The following is a 23370-nucleotide window of genomic DNA, read 5'->3' on the forward strand; positions in this document are numbered from 1 at the left end:
TTCAAGACTTTCCTTTTTCATGAAGCTTATACTTGGGCAGGGACGATGTGATCTTTTAGTAATGCTGCTATAGGCTCAGACTACTGTGGGCGTTCTTGCTCACCCCTGCAGCATGTCAGTACATTTTTGTCTTCTTTCTTCCACCGTCGGTTCTGTCCTGTCTTTCTATGGTGGTTTTTCTTTCCTTTCCCTTTCCCCTGACTCCCCAACAAGTCACAGCAAACAGCTTTCTGCCCTAAACTCTGAGAATATTTTGGTTATAAAGCCACTACAGTTTGTAGATTGTTGTTTATAGATTAAGCAAAATCACTAAATCACTGTGTGATATTAAAATTTCATTTTATTTTTGTTACAGAATCAAATCAAATCACTTTTATTGTCACGTCACATTACTGGTGCAGCACATGCACACATGATAAAACCAACCTTTATTTGTCCGGTTTTAAACATTCAACATGAACCGTAAAACAAACTGTAAAAAACAACTATTTCCTCAAACAGCTACAGATGAGTGAAATGTAAAGTGAAGCAACACAGATATGGACAAGAAAAACCTGCATCTTATAGAGGTAGATGTTACATAACAAGATTACAAATACAAATTCTTCAATTTCAATTACTTATTAAGAAAAATCCCTAAATTTGGATTTTTATTCAAACACTGAAATAAGTGGTACATGTGTTGACTTTAGAAATGAAAAGAAGCTCACTTTCTGTTGGCATGAAGACAGACGGCTCAGTGTATTCTGCACGCTGCAAAAGAAAACACGTCATTACAAAATACTTTTAAAACTAAATTAACAGCAGACAAACGTGCACTAGGTGAAACATTTTACCGTGTACAGTTCTGTGTTTTCATGACTGGTGGGCACCTGCTGTCCTCTGTGAGGGAAACTACGCACACATTCAATTGTCTTGGCACTAAGATAGAAACCGTTTGTTTAAACTAATGTACAAATAAAAGGCACCAAAATACATAAACAAGTCAGGTATAGATGGATTTTAAGAACTCAAGTTAAGATTAACATACTTGACCTTAAATAATATGGGATAGAATTTGTAGCCATTTATCTGACCATTATCTAACCTCTCTGAGCTACAATAATCTCTTACCTGTGGCATTTCTTTGTGTGAATAAAACCAAGGATGACTCCAGATATGATGATAACTACAAGCACTCCAATTACAGCATACAAAGAGAGAGATAAAGGTGTTTCTGTTGGACTGGTGGTGACTTCATGGCTTCCATTGGCTAAAAAAAAGAAAAACAAATCAGAAAAGTACGATAGGTGCGCTTATTTATAAATCGAATGTGGGCACAGCTCACTGTCCACAGCTTCATTGTTGCTTCTTATGTTACTAGTTATCAATAAAAGTGACTCACAATTATAAAAGGTATTAAATCCAGGGTTTACCTTCCACAGTTACATTGAGCTGGAGCTTATATATTCCTCTAGTCTGTACACACTCACAGGTGTAGCTCCCGCTGTCCTCCTGTGTTAAATGTGTCAGGTGGAGAAACACAGTCTGATTTTCTTTCATCAGTGTGAACCTGGAGTCACATCCATGAAAAAAGTTGTGTCCATGTCGATACAGCAGCCTGCACTCCTCTCCTCTGCTCCTCTGTGTGCTGATCTTACACACTATCTGCATGATCACGTTCAGCGTTTCGTTGCTGCATATTCGAGTAACATCTGGTTGTTTGTCAATGATTTTCATAAGAATCTCCGTACCAGCTGAAATATGTTCCAATAGAAAACATTATTAAATAATATCATTTGCTGTATATCTATAATACATGACCAACATTAACTGCTAATATATTCCTTTTAAAAACTTTGACAAGACAAATTAACAGCAGAAAAACAACTTTACATGAAAGTTATGCATTTTAATAAAAAATGAGTTCTTACACAATACCTTTGTTGTCTGTACAGAAAGTCAGCAGCAGAACAAACCACAGTTTCCATCTACCCATACTGGTCAAGACATCTAAACAACCGTTAACTGCTGCTTGAAGTGTACACTGTACTCTACTGCAGGGTTAAAGATATACACACTGCACACATACACCCAAACCTCAGATCACCAGCTGTCACAGAGGTGAGTCAAGGAAGGAAGTGCTGATATTTCTGCTTTTTATGTTCGAACTGGAAGAAAGAAGAAATGCAAAAAAAGAAAAAAGAAAACATACATATTTATTTGAATTTCTTTATTGTTACTTTCAACACCTCGTCTAATGAAATTCAAGGAGCAAAAAATTATTTTCAAAATAAGACCTAACATTAGTAAATGTAACAATTACATATGATTGCTCCGTTACCTACGAACAAACACAACACAACATCAAACACACACCCAAAATACAAGTAAATATGTAGGCCCCCCCACACCTTTGTGAGCAAGAAAGCTGTATGCACCTCACTGCACCATGCATATCTGCATCTGTGAGTGTGTGTCTTTGCCAGAAAACAGTGTGGTATTAATCCACCCTTGTCATAAGTCAAACCAGTCAAACCAGGCACAAACACGCTCTACGATAGTTTAAATGTCAGTCTATGTGAATTATTTCACGTCCAAGAAGTGGGGGGGATGTCCTATTCTTTTTGTCAGACAGACAGACAGGTGGTGAGGATGGGAGGATGCATGTCTGCTGAGCTCACCGTCAGCACTGGATCTCCACAGGGCTAGGAAGTGTATTACCACCCTCTCTGTACAGTGTTTTTGTACATAGTAAATACTATGATTCTTCCATTCCTTGTTTTATTTCTTTTTCCTTTTTTTACTTGCTTTGTCTTTATCTTTAAAAAGTGTAATTGACCTGGAGAGCTCTGCACAAGAATTCCAGTGTGCACAAACTGTTGGTCCTGTGCACAAATGGCAAATAAAAATCTTGAATCTTGAATATTCTAAACTGTCAGGGATGTAAGAGATGACATTTTTGTATTCAGCCTCATCAGTTTCCTCCAAGGTTTCTCTCTGGACTTCTAACTCAACCGGTGCTGGTGTGTTCTTAGGTGAGTGACTTTTAAGCTTATTTGCTTTAGATGGGGCAGCACAGTGGCACAATAGCTAGCACTGTTAACTGATAGCAAGGAGGTCCTGAGTAGTAATTGGTAATTCTCAGTTGCCCAGTGGTGAATGTGAGTGTGTATGGTTGTCTGTTTCTATGTGTTGGCCCTGCGACAGGCTACTCTAGCCCTATGGTAGCTGGGTCGCCCCCCCCCCCAGCAACCCTGACAAGGACAAGTGGAAGAGAACGGATGGATGCCTTCGACCTACTGACTACACCACATAAACTCTTTTCCCTCTCTGCTATAAGATCATACAATAGGGAGACCTGTTCCCAACAGACTAGGGTAGAGCAATTTGGGAGCTACACCTATTTTTAGCAGATAGACCTGATTATTGACCTCTATGTAAATCTCACCGTTCCTTTTCCTCAAACTTAAATTGATATTTGATGGTTTGTTAGATGTCAATCATAGTATGTTGTTAGTCTGAGAAGATGAACTGCTGAAAGAACCACTCCTTTTCCCATACTCTCTGGCTTACCCTTCACCTGGCACAGCAGTCCAGCATGTTCCTGGGCCTTTCTGTGCCAAGACGTAGGTATCCACTAGTTTTCCTGCCTTTGTTGCTGTGTCAGGGTCATGCTCCTTGACCTACATCTTCACTTCTAGATAAAGCGCTCCAGCACAACAGCTACCATATTTTCCTCTTTTGTGTATGTACAATAACCAACACCTTTGCAAGTCCCTCAGATGGGTGTATATCTTTTGGGAGATTTTTTCGCTGGGGTGTCAAGGGACCTGGATCATCGTTATCAACAAATATCTCTACAGAGTTCATATTTATTCAACACTGCTTCTTTCCGTCTGTCATAGTTGTAGAATGAGCTGGATCCATGGCCACAAAGGCACTCCTAGCTTTGCATGTTAACAATTGAATGAGACGAATTGCCCACTCATGCTTTGGTGATTTATAAACAGTTTCCAGCCTTTCAAAAGTTGTCAAAAATTGTTCAACATCATCATCTTCCTCCAATCTCACCAGTTTAGGCTCCCCAGGTGGCAATCTCGTGGTTCATGCTGTGGACCAGCCTACCCTGCTTACCTCCGAATCCGTTTAGAGCTGAGTAACCTGGAGGCTGAAGACCCTGAGCTCCTGTTCTTGTTTTTCTGTTTCTTTCTCTTTTATCCCTCCCAATGTGAAACTGCATGAAGGTCTCAAATATCTTGGCTGAACTGGAGGGTCTTTTATCAGGGTTCACTGTAAAATGGCAGTCATCCTCAGTGGCTCGCCGTACAGCCCCTTCTTGCTCTGTTATGGTGGCTTGTTATACTGTTGCTGCTTCTCCTGTCGCATCTGTAGATTCGTAGGAGGCATTTTTAGAAGTTTCTTCAATGACATCTACAGGAAGCGGTGTCTGAAAAGGGCTGGGAAAATCATCAAAGACCCCAGTCACCCATCACATGGACTCTTCACCCTCCTGCCCTCTGGGAGGCGCTACAGGAGACTCCGGACTAAGACCACCAGGTACCGGAACAGCTTCTTCCCCACAGCTGTCAGACTCCTGAACTCTGCCTCCTGACATCTGACACACATTAAACTCATGGACTGAACATACACACACCCACAACCACTAACACTTTATACAGCCTCTGTAGGAAGTAGCCACATATTTCACTGATCTTAACTGCACTACTGTATTATTCTGTATAAACAATCATTCTGAACAATATGATAATTATAATTCTACAGCTGTTTACAACTGTTTATAACTTGCATGTTTCTGTATAGTTTCATATTTATATCCTGTTCATAGCCTGTACATAGCTTGTACACCCACTACAGCCTGTACATACTTAGTTATTGCATATTCATAACATACCTTCATGCTGTGTACATTGTAACATACCCATAATAGACCCATTTTTGTACCCTCAGACCTATAACAGACCTATTTCTGTAATATATCTATATACATATTATTGCTAATATGTATTTTGTAATATATCTAAATCATGGCTAAAGCACTTCTGGATGGATGCAAACTGCATATCGTTGCCTTGTACTTGTGACATGTGCAATGACAATAAAGTTGAATTGTATTGTATTGTATTGTATAGCCAGTGGCTCCTCCCACTCCTTGAAATAACAATTAAATATCAATTAAGGATTACATAAGTTAATAGCAATGCTTAAACTGTCGTTCAAATATAATGATAATAAATTAACACTGGGAACATTAACACCAGTATATTTAGAAAGTGCTCCAGTTCCGTAAACTGGAGCCCCCCCCCCCCCCCCCCCCCCCCCCCCCCTGTACTACACTTGGCACATTCCCTCCCATGAACTTAACCATAGAAGGAGACCAAAAAACAGTTACTGGGTTTTTGCCAGATGGAGGAGAGGTGAGAAACAGATTAGACAGGAATCTTACAATCTTAACCAATTCTCTTCATGATGTTAAAATTAATGTGGCATCAATATAACAACAATTAGATTTACAACACTGCAGTACGCTTAGAGATCACAGGACTCCCTGTGACATTGTTTACCATGTGAACCTCCCACTTTAAGTACAAATCTAGGTCATAAGACTCAGTAGTTGTTGATTGATTTTAGAAGGAAGTGGCAGTGGTCAAGGGAGGGCTCCTAGGTGTTTCATTATCTGCAATGGAGACTAACCTTTGGGAGATGGAAAGTTGCCTCTCTGGTGCTACCAACAGAAGTTGGTATACTTGTATCCTCCCAGTTTACTTCCTGTACATTGGAGGTGGAGGTCTTGTCATGTGTGTTACATATTATTACTATTATTTCAACTGCTATTAAAAAAAACCCTGAGCAATAACTTCTTTTTAGCAGTGTGTATGATAGTGGTTTCTGAAGCCTTAACGTATAGACTGCAAAACTGGTTCACACAGGCCGGTCCAAGTATTGTCAGGAAACCTGAGTCATACTGAAACTCTGAGCTTATCGCTTCACCACAGCTCCCTCGGCCTCTCTCACTCCTGACCCACAAAAACCTCTGTGTCTTTAACGTATGCATGCAGGCGCTACTTCAAAAGCCATATTTGCTTGTCTTTAGTAATCTCCTCCACAACACAATATGGCCATCGTGTGGCTTCAAAGCATTGTATTGTATTCTGCAATCCCCACAAGTTGCCTCAATCTTAAAATCAATAAATCATAAATATATAAATGTATTAAAAACCTGTTTGTTTGATGGTGTTGAGACATTTGAGCTTTTAGCATCTTCAGTATTTTATGCTATGTAAAAATTATTGCCACACCATCCTCTGACAAACTGAATCACTTGTCATGTCATGTAAGTTCTAATGTGGCTCAGTTTGCCATGTTAATTTGGGTAAGAGCACTTGCAAGATGCCAAAATATGAATGTATTCGTATTGAGTTTTAAGAGTTTAAACAAGAATAACGAATGAGCAGGTTAATGCAGTGTTTACCCTGTGACAGACTGACCACTCACCATCCTGCAACCCTGAATTATTATCATTATAAGCTTTTCTGTATTTATTTATGTAATGGCATGTATGCTATTGCTAATTGTTGAAGAGGGGAAAAAAGTCTGAAGAATAAAATCCAGGGGCCGTCAAACATTTGTGCTCAGGGGGTCTGTAAGGTGATGATCTGCATGTTGAAGGTAACTTAAGTGCAAATGAGTGCGTAAGGACAGGAACTTGATACAGGAAGCATGATGATGGTGATCAGTCAAAGCGACAACTCATTTACACCTGCAAAAAAAACAACAACCTCTACGTGTGTCACTGGTGATTATTGTTTCACACAGTGGTTTACAGTGAAATCTCAAAGTGCGTCAAGATGACATCCGGTTTCTTAAAGTTTACATTAAACTTTAAGAAACTTTTGATTATTACTGTACTGCTACCACAGCATTGAAGGTATTTGACAAACTGAATATGTGATTTTTAAAAAGTCCAAAAGACCAATTGTTTAATTCTGTTATACAACACAGTACGCTTTAAAACACTTCAGCTTTAATTTCAAAGTTTGAAACATTAAACATGAACTTTAAAACATTAAAATAACATGTAGTCATACAAAACAGATAGCAAAGCAACATTGATTTGTATACAGAAGCTTCTGCTTTAATTTGTATTGGGAAATAATAATAATAACATTAATAACAATACATTACTCCTTAATGTGTATCACCCCTCTTCAGACATTTAAATAAATAGTATGCATGTTAAATTTTAACATGTTAGAGATCATAAATTAAATTCTCTCTTTGCATGAAGACTTCGTATGGCTCAATCGGTTCTGCTTGCTGCAAAAGAAAACACGAAGTCAAAGTGACGCCAAAGTAAAGTAAAATGCACATTATGAAAAAGTTCAACGTGCAACATTTTACCGTGTACAGTTCTGTGTTTTCAAAGATGGTTATAGGGACATGTCGCCTTCTGTTGGACAAATAACATGAAAACATGGTGATTGAAACTTCTGTATTTGGCACTCAGATAAAACAAATGTTTTATGCATTATGTTATATTTACTTATGTCAGATATGCATGGATTTTTTTAAAAGAGCCTTTGCATGATAAAAGCTCACATCTCCTAAAAACTACATTTATTAAAGATTTTTAAAAAGAAAATTTCATTAGATATTATGTGAAAGAATTTTTATTAGATGATATTTAAATGGCTGTTATGCTTTACTAATGAGTCCTTCCCCCTGCCTGGGTAACAAAAATCTCTTACTTGTTGTATTTCTTGCTGTAGACCAGTCCAAGAATAACTCCAGATGTGATGATGAACACAGCTGATCCAGCTGCAGCATAGAAGAAAGTTACTTCTGCAGAACTGTTTGTGGTGGCATTGACTCCGTCTACATTATTTAAAAACTCTGAAAAGTAAAAAAGGTTCTAATCAATTATAAGGGAACATTAGGATGCTACGCATTCTTGCCTGTCATGTAATATTAACTTGTATTAAGTGTGTTGTCATATATTTAAATTCTGAACATTGTTTTATAATTGGTTTGGTCAGATTAACTGCTTCACATTTTTCGTTAAATAAAGCAGTTTGATTTCTTTGACAATTACAGCAGACGTGTCAGTGATAATTATTATCACAATGTCACCACTGCAGAAAATTAACAGAGAAATACATAAAGTGTAAATCATAAAAGTTATTAAATAAATCCACACTTTACCTTCCACAGTTACACTGAGATGAAGCTTTATTGATCCTCCAGTCTGTACACACTCACAGGTGTAGTTCCCGCCGTCCTCTGCTGTTAAATGTGTCAGGTGGAGAAACACAGTCTGATTTTCTGTCATCAGTGTGAACCTGGAGTCACATTCATGCTCAAAGTCGTGTCCATGTCGATACATCAGACTACAGTTTTCTCCTCTGCTCCTCTCTGTTTGAATCTTACACACTATCAGCAGGATAACTTGTGTTGTTTCATTGGTGCACAGTGGAGTGACATCTGCTTCTTTACTAATGGTTTTCACACGGTGCTCCTGCACAGCTGCAGTACAAAAAAATAAAAGTCAGTTCAGTATGAAATGAAGCTGCTAAGTTAGCACTTCCTGTATTAAAGTAAATAAATAAATAAAACATTTATTGGTAAAGGAAATATTCTCCCTCTAAAAACCAACATATATTAACCGTTCAACATCAAAACGCTCTACATAAGCGATCCTTTAGAAATAAAAGTAACTCGTGCACGATACCTTTTCTGCCTGTACAGAACGGCAGCAGAAGCAGAGCAAACCACAGTTTCCATCTACCCATACTGGTCAATACATCTAAACAACTCTTTAACTGCTGCTGGTTGTGTACACTGTACTCTACTGTACTGCAGGGTGGAAGTCAGATACACCCCTTTGCATGTATCTGCAGCAGTCAAAGAAGGAAGTGCTTTTATGGATTCAAATGTAGCCTCACCCATTTGTGTCAAATTAAAATAACTTTAACTATCTTGTTTGAAGAAATTCAAGAAGTAAAAATGTTGAATGAAGATCAAACACTGATAAATGAAACTATTATATGTGATTGATGCGTTAACAAATAGCACTCACATCACATCTCTTACACGAAGGAAGACGTCTGTCTTAAAATAGCAGCTTAGAAGCTACGCAATGACTTTATAGCAAACAGAACAAATATGTATGAAGACATTAGTGCAAAACAGGCATAACTTGATGTTTACCAAACATTTCAAAGCAGCAATAACAAAATGTCACTCTGCCAAGAATAAAGAAGACAGTGGGTTTGAAAAATAAAATCTTCCAGGCCCTGAAATGCATATGAAAGATTCCCACTCACACCTCATGTCAGTGTATAAATTGGTTGAGTCGGGGTTAAAAATTAGTTTGCAATAGAAACTTGTCAATTAAATTTGATATAATTTAAAACATTTTCAGTTTTCAATTTTACCAAAATACAGCATGACGTAAAATGCAAAAAGTTGTTTTTGATGGAGTTGACAGAGATATTAATTTATATACACTACCAGTCAACAGTTTGAACACACCTTCTCATTTATTGATTTATTGATTGAATTATACGACTGTCTACACTGTAGATTCATAGTGAAGACATCAAATATATGGAGCGAGATACATGGAATTATGTAGCAAAGAAAAAAATGATAAATAACTCTAAATATGTCTGATATTTTAGATTCGTCAAAGTGGCCGCCCTTTGCTTTGTTGACAGCGCTGCAAACCCTTGTCCTTCTTTCAATAAGCTTCATGATGTAGTCACCTGATATGGATTTCACTTCACAGGCGTGCCTGTCAGGGCTCATTTGTGGAATTTATTGCCTTCTTAATGGAGTTGGGACCATCAGTTGTGTTGTGCAGAAGTCAGGTTGGTACACAGCTCACAGTCCTATTTGACAACTGTAAGAATTCATAATATGGCAAAAATCATCAGCTAAGTAAAGAGAAGTGACAGTCCATCATTACTTTAAGAACTGAAGGTCAGGCAGTCTGGAGAGTTGCTTTGAATGTGTCTGTGATGGTTGCAGTTAAAGCCACAGATAGTGGTAATATCTACCAAACATCACAGTGCTACAACAGACTTATACATAACGCTACATTTATATTTTTCTTTCTTTAAAAATAGCAATTAATTTACAGGGTAATAAAACTGGTTTTGGTTTACAATTATTTTACTTGTACAATGACATGATACTGTATTCTAAAATAAGTGTGCACATTTTAGTTTACACTGTTATGTGTATGATTTAGTCTTTTTTTGACTGAGTGACCTCAGTAGCAGCTGCTCCCAGTAAAAGGGGCGTACAGTATATGGAGACCTGCAAATCATATCACAACTCTGGATCATGGGGGGTGGGACATGTCATGGTGGTTTCACCTAGGTTTTTGTGTGTTGTACCCCTTTTTGTGTCTGTCTGGGCTGATCAGCCACTATTTAAATTTCACTTTTGTCTCATTTAGATAGGTCAGTTTGTTTGAGTCTGTAGTATTGGTTGTTGCCAGCTTTTGAGAAGAGTTCTGTTACTTCGACCTCTTTTGTGGGCCCCAAATGTATTTATTTATTTGTATAATTTAACCAGGTTAGTTTTTTGAGTTAAATTAAAAATAAATAAATAAATAAATAAACTGGACTTTAACCTGTGCCAGACTTTCCTTTACTGCTCGGTCCATCACAGTGTCTCCAAGTGCAGTAGCAAAAACCTTCAAGCACTACGATGAAACTGGTTCACATGAGGACTGGCCCAGGGAAGGAAGACCAAGAGTCCCCTCTGCTACTGAGGATAAATTCATCTGAGTCACGAGCCTCAGAAATCGCAAGTTATCAGAACCTCAGATTAGAGCTCAGATAAATGCAGCACAGAGAGTCAGTAGCAGACACATCTCTATATCAACAGGACACTGTGTGAATCAGGCCTTTATGATCAAATAGCTGCTGATAAACTACTGCTAAGGAAAAGCAACAAGCAGAAGAGATTTGTTTGGGCCAGGAAACACAAGGACCAGATATTACTGGCAGACATCTGTGCTTTGGTCTGATGAGTCCAAATTTGAGATCTTCTGTTCTGTTCCCCATGTAATGGTCTGCAAGAGGATGTAGCGAGCTATAGCCCCGTCCCCCAGGGCATGAAGCAGGCATGCAGGAGATCCAGGCTCCAGACATCCAGAGGCCCCAGAGTGCGAGAGCCCAAGGAGGACCACCAGAGGGGCATCCGTGCCACCCTCCTGGGAAGAGCTGAGGAGAGCCCCAGATGAGGGGTCACCCAGTAGCCATGGAGCAGAAGCCAGAGGGGGCTGGACAGGCGTGCCCTCCGGCTCTGCCGGCAGCCAGCTGTGCCAGAGTGAACCGAGCCGCAGTGCTCAGAGGCCGGAGGCCCGAGGGCCCCCCGCACCCCAGAGGAGGCCTGACCGAGCAACAGGCGCCAGGCCCCGCCAGGTAGCCACCGGGTGTGAGCTGGTACATACCTGAGCACCCAGCCCCGGACACCAAGAACCACCAATGCACCGACCCCTGAGGGCATCAGTTACCGGCAGGGAGTGTGGTGAGGGGAGATAGGCCTTGGAGGGCCTGGGAGTTCCCAGAGAGGTGAAGTCTAAGACCCGACCTGACATATAGACACAGACAAACAGGCACACACAGACACAAACATGCATTCCCACCCTCATGCACACATATACAAATACTTAACACTCACCCAACGTAGGGATAGGCATACATGGACATGTACACACAATCACACTCCCCAAACATACTCTATACCCCGGGTCCAGGTACCCTCGCCCTGAGAGGGGGAAACGGCACCCAGACCCAGGAGATGTTACCCTTCCCCCGGGGTGGAGGCAAGCAGACCGTCCCAGGCTCTGCAGCAGCAGGGAGGCCCCGCATCCCAGATCCCAATTGGCCGGCCAACACCTTCTCCCAGCCCCCCCGCCCCGATGGCCAGCAGAGAACAGAGGTGTGTGAAGACCCCAAACCTCCCTCCTCACGCTCATGTGTAGTGTTGCTGCGTGTTGTTCTAAGGTGCATTCAAAACACGGGAGAGCATGGTGCTGCTGCCAGAGAGCAGCAGGTGTTAGCACAGCCCCTCCCGAGAACCCTCAATGTCTACATGGATTTAAAATTGAGAGGTGGGGCGCCAGAGGTGGGGTTGAATACACAGACCGTTAACGTGCCCACCCTCAAGGCCCTATATGTATGTGTTATGAGAGTGTGAGTAATGTGGATGTCTAAGTTGTGGAATAAAATTGAGGCACCGGTGGCCAGACGGGGACGGGGACGGGGGGGGGAGTGCCTCCCCTGCACCCTGGTGACACACCCGCACCTAATTGTGTGGGTGTGTTGGAGCGGGAAGAGGGAGGCAGCCGGGGATGGGGAGGAAAAGAAGGGAGGGGCTAGATGCCCCTTGCTGGGGTCAGCTCCCCGCTGACCCCAATAAATGGTAAGTGGCTTGTATTTGTATGCCGCTTTAATAGTCTTTACACACCCAGTCATCCACCCATCCACACACACATTCACACACTGGTGATAGCAAGCCACAGCCACCCTGGGGCGCACTTACAGAGGCACCCCCGTCCTTCGGCACCCACCAAGGCAAGGGAGCCCAGGCCCATCCAGACCGGGGCCAACGGCAGCAGGACCGCCCAGCCCCACAGGACCCGGAGCAGCCCACCCGACCCCACCGCAGAGGAAACTGTACCCACCCTAACATTCAATCATCTCCCAGACTACACAAGACAATAGACACCCAGGTTAAGTTTACTCTCCACCTCTCCTATGTCTCTCCCCCACCTGCAGAGTCGCTTGACCTAAACCCAGTACACATGGTTTGGGGTGAGATGGACCACAGAGTGAAGGCAAAATGACCAACAAGTGCTCAGCATCTCTGGGAACTCCTTCAATACTGCTGGAAAACCATTTCCGGTGACGACCTCACGAAGCTCATCGAGAGAATTCCAAGAGTGTGCAGAGCAGTAGTCAAAGCAAAGAGTGGCTATTTTAAAGACTCTAAAATATGAAACATTTTTTGAGTTATTGAGTAAATTGACACAGTGAGCATCATATTTGATTTCTCGAGTTCATTTAACACAATCCAGTCACTGTTTCTGAGACAGAAACTACAGAAAATGTCAGGGAACTAGTCTGTTATCTCACGGGTTACTGATTACCTGACAGAAAGGCCACAGCCTATAAGACTAGACAGCATTCAGGCTCCACAGGGGCTGTGCTGTCTCCACTCCTGTTCAGCGTGTGCACCTCACACTTTAGATGTATTACTGGTGGGCAGGTGGAGGAGTACAAAGAACTAGTGTATGATTTTGCGGTGTGTTCTCAGAGGAATCATCTGGCCTGAATGTGAAAAAGACCCATTAGTTGGTGATCGACTTCAGAAAGAAGACGATGATTACATGGCTGGCATCTATAATAGGACAGGATGTTGATTTGGTGGTGGAGTGCAAGCACCACTGACAGCAGGCTGAACTGGAAGACCAACACAGAGGCTGTAGACAAGAAGAGTATGAGCAGTCTGCTTACTAATGAATTGGAGACTTTTTAGCATATACAGTAAAACTGGACAAGCGCACTCGCTAGATGCCTAAATGTAAAGTGCCATTCATAATGATTTAACACTGCATGACCGTAATGTTATAGCCAATTGTTGAAGACGGGACAAAATGTCTGCACATTAAACTTCAGGTGGTTTGGGCCCATCAAGCGTTTGTGCTCAGGTGTCTGTAAGTTGATGGTTGGGGCATGTTTAAAGCTTAATCAGTGCTGAACAGTGAAAAAGAGTCATGTGTGTTTTAAGGACAGGAGCTTGACACAGGAAGACTGAAGATGGTCAAGGTGACGACTCATTAATTACTGGGGAAACACTCAGCTTGAATCAATCATAAACATCACTCTTAAACAAAACATAAATATTTGTTTAAGAGTGAAACATCAGTGTTCCTCCAGATGATGTCTGGGTGAGCCTCTTTTTAATAAAACCTTTAAAATATGCAGATTAGTAACAGAAGGTCACTAATGCTTTGCAGGTAGTAGACAAACTTTGTGGTATGAAAAAGATCAACAATTTATTTTTGTTATAGACAAAACTTTCTTTGTAAAACTTTGAATGTTTGAAATATTCAACATGATCATGTAAAACATTAAAACAAAATTTACTCAAACTTCTACAGGTGAGTGAAACAGGTAGCAAAGGAACAAAGGCAGCAAGCCTGCCTCCGTTTTTATCCACCAGAAAACCATTCATCATGTTATACTAAAAATAAATCTCTTTAAATGCAATACCTTAACAACAACAACAACATAACAACATAATAATAATAAAACGATAACAACAATAATAATGTTCCCTAATCATGTCTCTTCAAACGTTTACATAAATAGTAAGCGTGTTGATTTTAGAAGTCGTTGTAATTAAAGCCCATTCTTCGTTTGCATGAAGACACTGTGCGGCTCGGTATTCTGCTTCCTGCAAAAGAAAAGATGAAAAAATACATTTTTGAAGTAAAACGAACAGCAGAGAAAAGTTCGGCAAGTGCAACATTTTACCGTGTACAGTTTCCATGTGTCGTTTCCACGACTGATTATTAGTGCCTGATGTTTTCTGCTGAGAAAAAACACAATTAAAAAAGAAAAGGAGGTTATAAATTTGCTATTTCAGACTATTTAGTTAACTATTTGAGCTATAAAAAGCTCTTACTTGTTGTATTTCTCGCTGTAGACCAGTCCAAGAATAACTCCAGATGTGATGATGAACACAGCTGATCCAGCTGCAGCATAGAAGAAAGTTACTTCTGCAGAACTGTTTGTGGTGGCATTGACTCCGTCTGCATTATTTAAAAACTCTGAAAAGTAAAAAAGGTTCTAATCAATTATAAGGGAACATTAGGATGCTACGCATTCTTGCCTGTCATGTAATATTAACTTGTATTAAGTGTGTTGTCATATATTTAAATTCTGAACATTGTTTTATAATTGGTTTGGTCAGATTAACTGCTTCACATTTTTCGTTAAATAAAGCAGTTTGATTTCTTTGACAATTACAGCAGACGTGTCAGTGATAATTATTATCACAATGTTACCACTGCAGAAAATTAACAGAGAAATACATAAAGTGTACATCGTAAAAGTTATTAAATAAATCCACAGTTTACCTTCCACAGTTACACTGAGATGAAGCTTTATTGATCCTCCAGTCTGTACACACTCACAGGTGTAGTTCCCGCCGTCCTCTGCTGTTAAATGTGTCAGGTGGAGAAACACAGTCTGATTTTCTGTCATCAGTGTGAACCTGGAGTCACATTCATGCTCAAAGTCGTGTCCATGTCGATACATCAGACTACAGTTTTCTCCTCTGCTCCTCTCTGTTTGAATCTTACACACTATCAGCAGGATAACTTGTGTTGTTTCATTGGTGCACAGTGGAGTGACATCTGCTTCTTTACTAATGGTTTTCACACGGTGCTCCTGCACAGCTGCAGTACAAAAAAATAAAAGTTAGTTCAGTATGAATTACAGCTGCTAAGTTAGCACTTCCTGTATTAAAGTAAATAAATAAATAAAACATTTATTGGTAAAGGAAATATTCTCCCTCTAAAAACAACATATATTAACCGTTCAACATCAAAACGCTCTACATAAGCGATCCTTTAGAAATAAAAGTAACTCGTGCACGATACCTTTTGTGCCTGTACAGAACGGCAGCAGAAGCAGAGCAAACCACAGTTTCCATCTACCCATACTGGTCAATACATCTAAACAACTCTTTAACTGCTGCTGGTTGTGTACACTGTACTCTACTGTACTGCAGGGTGGATACACCCCTTTGCATGTTTCTGCAGCTACCCAAGTTCAGAGGACTGAGCTGCTGTAAAAGCAGGAAGTACTTTTATGGATTCAAATGTAGCCTCACCCATTATTGTTAGGTTAAAATTATAATTCATGAAGCAAAAACATTGAAGGAAAACCAAACGCAAAGAAATGTAAATATTACATGTAACTGATGTGTTACCAAATAACACTCACATTACATCTGTCAGCCAAATCCACTCAAACCCTGCAGTCCTCTAGTGGTTCCACACTCCCACTTAACATCTAAAAGTGACACACCTTTCTCCATCTCTGGAACAGTCATCCCTCTTTTATAAAGTTTTCCTTTTTTTAAATTCAATTTGAAGATCTACCTATTTTCAAGTGTCTTTCAGGTCACTTTAAAACCCACCCCAGCGGGGCACATCTTGATCTTTGTAAAACATTTCAAAGCAACAACAGAGGATTAATGCACACATGTCAAACCCGACACATGTACAGCCTCTGGTAGTTTGTGGTGCTGTACAATCCTCTGGTCTTTGAGATGCAGCTGTGTGGATGAGGTGATTGATTTGGGATTAAAAATACTTTATTAGAAATTCTGTATTTATTAAATGTGATTTTAATCAAACAAACAGACATGAAGCAATATAATAATATAGATTTGTCTGAGATTCACAGTTGTGGAGTTGATGGTTTCACACAGAATTACATAAAATGCAAAAACAAAACAACAGAACAAAAAAGGCCTCTAAGCACATTTTCTACCCTCTGATTGACATGTTAGTCTATAGGACCCATTTTCTGTACAACAAAATATCTCTCTTTACTTTACAGATATTATAAACAGATATTATCTGCACCTTGTATACTAAGTAGATATTGAATATTTCCAACTTAGTACTTGATAGTTTCATAGATTGCATAATCAACATGTAACTCTTTTCCTTCTATTCCCTGAGTATTAATGTACATCACTGTGACATCACAGGTAGCTGGACTGGAGTTAGCATCATGCTGGGGGCGACCTGACGAGATAGTTTGGTAGACATCAGTGGTCGGGTGTTGAAGGCTCATGTAGGGGTCCACTTCATCCTAAACAACATTTCGGATTTAAACATATTTAATATTTATTATAATATTTAATTACAGTGCTGTTTGAAAATAGACACGCTGTCACATGACCCTAAACATTTTGAGAAGTGTGAAACAGAACTACGTCAAACTCACCAAAGTCTGCAGAGTTTCAGATCTGGTTAAGTTAGATGGTCCTGGTTGGTTTTCTCTGTTAGAATAAAAACATCAGAGTTTACAGGGTGAACATTAAATACCTCCAACCTGCTGATGTGGGCATCTCTTCGTGCTGCTTTCAAAGAAGCTAAAAAAATCTGACATTTTTAAATCATGAAGCGTTATTTTACAAGTTAAAAAGTTTTCACCTGGGAGGATTTCTCCTCAGGGTGACACAGCACGTTATCCCAACCACAATGATGAGCGTAGCAACAGCAGAGATGATGATGACTGTTGCCATGAACTTCATGCCAGAAAACGTGTCGTCCTCTACTGAACATTGACGCAAAATAAATAAATCAGAGACGATCAACATTATCTTGAAAAGTATAAAAAAGACCAAACAAGCTTACATTCCACTGTGATATTAAGACTTAAAACCCGAGTTTCTCTTTCATATGAGCATTCGCAGGTGTAGTTGCCACTGTCTGCTGCTGTTAAACTGGTCAGGTGGAGAAACACAGTGTGATTCACGTCTATCAGCGTGAACCTGGAGTCACAGCCGCACTTTAGTGGCTGCTGTAGTCTGTATAGCTGGCAGCAGGTTTCCCCTGTGTGTCTCTCTGTGCTGATCCAACATTTCACTAAAACCAAAGTCAGGTTCTGACTGGTGCACACTGGAGTGATGTCTGGCCCTTTTCCAGTGGTTTTCACAAGAGTCACTGAGTGAAAAGGACAAAATTAACATTTTACCAACATCAGTACAAAAAGTAGAGCTTTCTATCGTAAACTAGGTTTAGTGCCGTACCTCTGCTGTCAGCGCACACACACAGCGGCAGAAGAACGAGCCATCCACGTCTCCATCCGTCCATAGAGCCAAGAGATCAAGCTCAAGTCTACCTGCTGTTCTTTTAATACTCTGTGTTAAGGCACAGTAACCTGTACGTGACCTGATGTGACGTGGATTGAAACAGAAGTGAACCTGACTGCTTCTACTTTCCTGTTAAAATACATCAGTTCCTATAAGTCTCATATACAGTGATGTGATTTAAAAGGCTTTCACAGCACTCTACACAGACCTGTGAAAAAATGAACACACTCTTGCTTTCTCCGTGGGACAGGTTAGCAGTCACGTACTGCTGATCAAATGCACTCTAACAAATAAAGTGTGAGCACTTATATAAAAACAGATGCTTTGACACTTTTCAGGTCGGGATCACTCAGGTTTGTGCTGATACTCTGCCACAATCCTCTCAAGAAATTCACCTCAAGTTCAGATCGTGCGAAAAATGTAAAAACCCGGTTAGCATGTTAAATATTAAAGTTCATGACAGCACAGTTAGAAAAAGACTGAACAAGTATGGCTTGTTTGGAAAGCTTGCCAGGAGAAAAGAAGATGGCAGTGCACCCGCAACTTTGGTAGCAACGTTGCAAAGCTAACCAGCACAAACACCTCACACCAACTGTCAAGCACGGTGTGGGAGGAGATGTTTTGCACTTGTTTTGCAGCCACAGGACCGTGGCACTCTAAATCGACCATGAACCCTTCTGTAGCAAAGTATTCTACAGTCAAATGTGAGGCTGTCTGTACAACAGTTAAAGCTTGGCCCTAACTGGGTCATGCAACAGGAAAATAATCCCAAGCACACCACAAATCGAGACCTAAGCTCAACTTAAATGCAGCGGTAGGACCTTAAGGCCTAAAAGAAAGTCCCCAAACATCAATGAACTTAAGCAACACTGTAAAAATATAAAAATGATTTAAACGACCGATACAGAAAATGGTTACTTAGTTATTTCAGCTAGAAGTGTTTCTACAAACTATTTGATGGGGGCGCGTAGGAGTGCAGAGGAGTCCTGAGAAACTCTCTTTTTCACAAAGGCTGATGGGTAAACTTCAACTTCTCAGTTCTCACTTTCAGGTGCATGAATGCAAAAATGTTTCATGTCAGCTCTTATTTAAGTTTCATATAAGACGTCTGTGGTCAATTTAGTTTGTGGTCGACGTTTGGTGATTTTGTTTTTTTGTAAACACGTGCATATGTGTGGGAGTAACATCTGACACTGGCCACAACAACACAACTCACACGCAGCAGTGCAAACAGTTAAAAACAGCGGCTTTTAATTGAATGAATATAAAACCCTAAAAGCAGATCCCATATCTTATTGCATTGAAATTGAGGGCCTAGAGGCACATAGCAAAAGAAATAATGATTTAATGATATAAAGCTTGCTCTGTGGTTTTCTTCCATTGTTTAGTTTAACGAAAAACTTGCTGAAGATATGAACACATCAGTAACAAAAAGAAAAAAACAGAAAATAAATCGTTGTGTCTTAAAAAGTTATATTCTGATATATGTCAAAACTTTGATCTCTCTTTCTTTTTTCTATTTCCTGTTTCAGCTGGGCGGTCACCGCAGTGATGGCTGCATCTCTATCTGTCGCCTCCTCGCTGTTGTAAGCCTGACGTCGCACAGTCTGGTAGAACTCATCTGACTCCCGGTAAAGGCTTGTGTATGTAGCATCATAATCGATTTTACCCTGTAAAAACATCCAAATGTGTAAGGTTTGTGTGCTCATAAACAAGCTTTCCATATATATTTGGCAGCCAGTGACTCACTTTAAAAAACACGAGGTCACATAATAGTTCACACTATGAGCTTATGCACTCGGGCTGTGATCAGGAGACCTGTGCTGCTGCTGCTGAGGTTCGCCCTCTCTCTGTGGGCTTTGGCCAGCTTCATTGCAAGCAGATGTTACATGAGCAATAATGGCTGCTTCCCAACTTCCTTCTGCTTCTGCCAGATTAAAGCTAGCATAAAGGTGGGATTTGGGAAGTGATTGCAAAGAGTATCATCAGCTTAAATTCAAATTGAAGACTGTCACCTTTGACCTGCATGCAGGCGTGACCCCATCTGTGTTTGCTGAGCGAGGATCTCGGTGGCCTGAGCCGCAGGGAACACAGACAGCTCAACCAACAAGAGCTTGCTTTATATTTGTAATATATTAAGGTGACTATCAGATTTAACGTCTCCACATCATTTTGGTCTAAAAGTTAAGCTTGATTTAGATTAAAACGAGTGTTTAGGGTCAGTGACTTGAATGGAAAACTGAGGTTTCTTTATATTTTGGTGCTTAAACCTTTGGACAGTTGTTATTCTATTGTAATTACCGAGTGCTCGGTCTCTGTTCATTTTGCACTTGACTGTCCATTGATTTCCTCGCTGCGTCTCTTATGAGTTTTCCTCGGCCTCTTCATGCCCTGTTAGCTGACATTACCATCCGCCTCACAGTGAAGCTTGGCTTTTGTTCTGCTCCGTACTCGCGTTTGTGTCTGACTTTAAGCCAAATCGTGACATTTCGAGCATTTTAAAGGTAAATAAAGGTTTCCACATAATTAAGCTGGAAAAAATGTTTCATGTCCTGCTACAAGTGTTGTTGCGAAACCTGAATCATACTGAAAGTCTGAGCTGTTCGCTTTACCAAAGTCCCCCTGGTCTTTCTCTCTCACTACTGACCCTGAACGGAAAGAAAAATCCCTTTGACTCTCAGTTCTCTGTCTCTAAGATGTGCATCCTTTAAGAGACATCCTTGTTTGTCTTAAGTGGGCTCCTCCAAAGCATTATGTTCTAAACACTGGCAGCATAACTGTCAGGCAGCATTTTTGAGAGTGTCGAACATTTTTATTTGATCCTCTAAGCAACAATCGTGAGGTTTTATCGGTGAAGTGCCAGCTGCCAACTACATGAGAGGATTTTCAAGTGGTTTCATTTCTCAACTTTTATTTTCTGACTTATACAGAATTTATGCATCTCTCCAAGTGTTTTATGTTGCATTGGATAAGAGGGCTAGCTAGATTTCTAAATGTATAGTTTGTAGGAATGCACACAATAAATTTGATTCTTTTACTGTGTTATAAGAACGCAGAACAACAGAATAAAGAACAAGAGGATTCACTTACTATTGATACAGGTGGCTCTTTCCTTGTAGGGTATCTGTGAACAAAAGTGACAGTTAGAGCCATGCTTCAGTGAAACAGATGAGGTAATCCTAAATCTATTACAGGTTCAGTTACATACAGTTTGATTGAAATTAGTGTCTAATGTTCTCTCTAATCTCTAATCTCTAAATGTTGACATGCACAATTAAATCATCTTTACAAACTAAAATTGTTTGATTACTGATTGTCCAGTTGTTTAAGTTACAGTTCTTTTCTCTGTGTGTTGTAAACACAAACTGCTTAAATTTAAAGTGCAAGAAACAAATTTTCACCTGCAGCGATTTTGTCTCAGGATAAATCCGAGGACAACTCCGACTACAATGACAATTCCAGGACATATACAAATCACAGTGATAGACATCAGCTGCCTCACTGGAGAAGTGTGAGCTTCTAGAAAAAAATCACAAAAGAAAAAGTTAGAAAATGTAGAAAAACAGAGCAAAACCAGACTTTAGACATTACCTCCAGTTTTAATGTTAGGATCAGTACAAGAGCTAATGTCCCTCAATTAGTTTTCATTTTAGTCATGATTAAAAGAATGAGTCTGTGATGCAGGTCCGATTTATTCAACAGCAGTCTGCGCACAACTCGAACAGCAGCACAGGAGGCAAACAGAAACAGGCATGAGAGAAAGAACAAAGCAAACACGCACCTTCAGCCGAGATAAGGAGATGGATAATATCTGTCCCATCGCTACGGGAACACTCACAGGTGGACTTCCCACTATCCTCTGCTGTTAAATTGATCATCTGGAGAAACACGACTCGGTTTTCTTTTACCAGCCTGAACCTGGAGTCGCACTCGTTCTCAAAGCCCCGTCCATGTTGATACTGCAGACGACAGCCTTTTGGCCTGTTCCCCTTTGTCTTTATCGTGCACACTATCCAAATGTAATCCACTCTAGACTTGGAGCAAAGTGGAGTGACATCTTTTTGTTCCCCAATGGTTCTCATGATCGTCTCTGCAATTAAAGAAGATGTAATGAAGATCTGTTTGGCCTAATTGCGCCAACCGTCTCCAAAAAAGGGGTTAAAGGCTACTTTAAGAACAATAGATCAGTGCTATAGTCTGCTGTTATTCTACAAGACTTTAAAACTGATGGGATGTGTGTAATCATACAGTACCTTCAGTGTCAAAACTCAAAGACAGAGGCAGAAACAGAGCAAACCACAAAGCCCTCTGGTCCATAGCTGCAGCAATGTCCAAACAAATCAAGACGTTATACCCAGAAGAAAACGAAACCTGCTGAATGCAATCCTTTGACACACTAATCATCAAACCACAAGAGAAAAAGTATCAAGTAGAAGTGGAGTCAAGGTAGAAGTGCCGAGACAGGGAAGCGCAACAAGCAACTGCTTCTAATTGTCAAGTAACATTCAGCCAATGACTAAACTGGAGGGTCTTCATTTTAATCACAACATTAGTGCTAAAGCACATTGGCCACAGTGTTTATACTCCTCAGAGGCTTTCACATCAAAGGTTTTAGATATAAGGATATAATAATGTATCATAATAACCCTTTACACCTTTAAAAAATATTTTTTAAGTCTCAGATGAACGCTAACAGCCACTTTTAGCCACAGCAGAAAGCTCTGCTGGTTTGTTTTGGCAGCCTTTTACATGGGATTCTTGATGTAATCCCAAAGGGATCTGTGCTTCCTCCTGGAACTTAACTGAGGTGCTTGTCAACCAAATGTGTAACCCACACATGACCCATTACACCGTGTCATGATCTCTTTAACAAACACTCAACGCACTCTTACTGCTTCTGATTGTCAAGGATAGCAGCGAGATGCTGCTAATCATCAACTGATCATCAGCACGTGTGAGGGCCTCTATAAAAGGGGGGTTTGCTGGTCTGGAGCATTCAGGTGTGTTTTAATACATTATGTTCTCATGAGGTCTGTGACAAAAAGTGTTACATCTCAGACGCTACAGGCCTCAAGTATCATGTTAAACGTTAAAGTTCGTGAAAGAAAAGACAGCGAGTATGGCTTGATTGGAAGTGTTTCCTTAAAACAAGCCCCTCTTTTCAAAGAGCAGAGCAGCTTGGGTTAGCTTTGCAAACTTGCATCTCAGCAAACCACAAGACATCTGGAACAAAGATCAAAGTGGAGATGTTTGGTCATAATGCACAGCACCACGTTCGGCTAAAATTAAACGAGCATATCACCACAAACACCTCATATCAACTGTCAGCACGGTGGCGGGGGGGTGATGACTTGGGCTTGTTGCAGGCACACGACCTTACCTTGGGTACATTACCTTGGGTTGACCTTGAACTCTGCTGTGTACCAAAGTATACTCGAGTCGAATGTGAGGCCA

General features: G+C 40.4%; 2 protein-coding genes, 1 long non-coding RNA gene and 1 pseudogene across 4 annotated transcripts; all 4 read right to left on the bottom strand.

Annotated features, from left to right (window-relative positions):
• Positions 1-616: 616 nt before the first annotated feature.
• Positions 617-4389, bottom strand: LOC146642828 (uncharacterized; annotated as a pseudogene).
• Positions 4390-7251: 2862 nt separating this feature from the next.
• On the bottom strand, positions 7252-8804 carry LOC146642829 (uncharacterized). 2 transcript variants are annotated; one of them, XM_085399471.1, is made up of 5 exons: positions 8729-8804; positions 8203-8523; positions 7749-7875; positions 7402-7450; positions 7252-7317 (listed from the first exon to the last, which is right to left on the bottom strand). In XM_085399471.1, the coding sequence occupies exons 1-5, from the start codon at positions 8787-8789 to the stop codon at positions 7252-7254; spliced, it is 624 nt and encodes a 207-aa protein (XP_085255597.1). In that variant the 5' UTR covers positions 8790-8804. The 2 variants fall into 2 exon arrangements, 1 of the variants encoding a protein (XP_085255597.1); XR_014909757.1 differs by lacking the exons at positions 7252-7317; positions 7402-7450; positions 8729-8804 and having other exon boundaries at positions 7838-7893; positions 8203-8253.
• Positions 8805-16460: 7656 nt separating this feature from the next.
• LOC146642830 (uncharacterized) lies at positions 16461-17917 on the bottom strand. The gene is made up of 5 exons (XM_085397174.1): positions 17854-17917; positions 17459-17767; positions 17255-17378; positions 17046-17100; positions 16461-16910 (listed from the first exon to the last, which is right to left on the bottom strand). The coding sequence occupies exons 1-5, from the start codon at positions 17915-17917 to the stop codon at positions 16713-16715; spliced, it is 750 nt and encodes a 249-aa protein (XP_085253300.1). The 3' UTR covers positions 16461-16712.
• A 1593-nt stretch (positions 17918-19510) lies between these two features.
• On the bottom strand, positions 19511-21410 carry LOC146642831 (uncharacterized). The gene is made up of 3 exons (XR_014909760.1): positions 21318-21410; positions 21007-21040; positions 19511-19586 (listed from the first exon to the last, which is right to left on the bottom strand). It is a non-coding gene; the product is annotated as an uncharacterized LOC146642831 (long non-coding RNA).
• Positions 21411-23370: the final 1960 nt, after the last annotated feature.

Source organism: Rhamphochromis longiceps, linkage group LG23 (assembly GCF_057381845.1).
Source record: "Rhamphochromis longiceps isolate RC_006_pf linkage group LG23, R_longiceps_female_GT1.1, whole genome shotgun sequence".
Lineage (NCBI taxonomy): Eukaryota > Metazoa > Chordata > Actinopteri > Cichliformes > Cichlidae > Rhamphochromis > Rhamphochromis longiceps.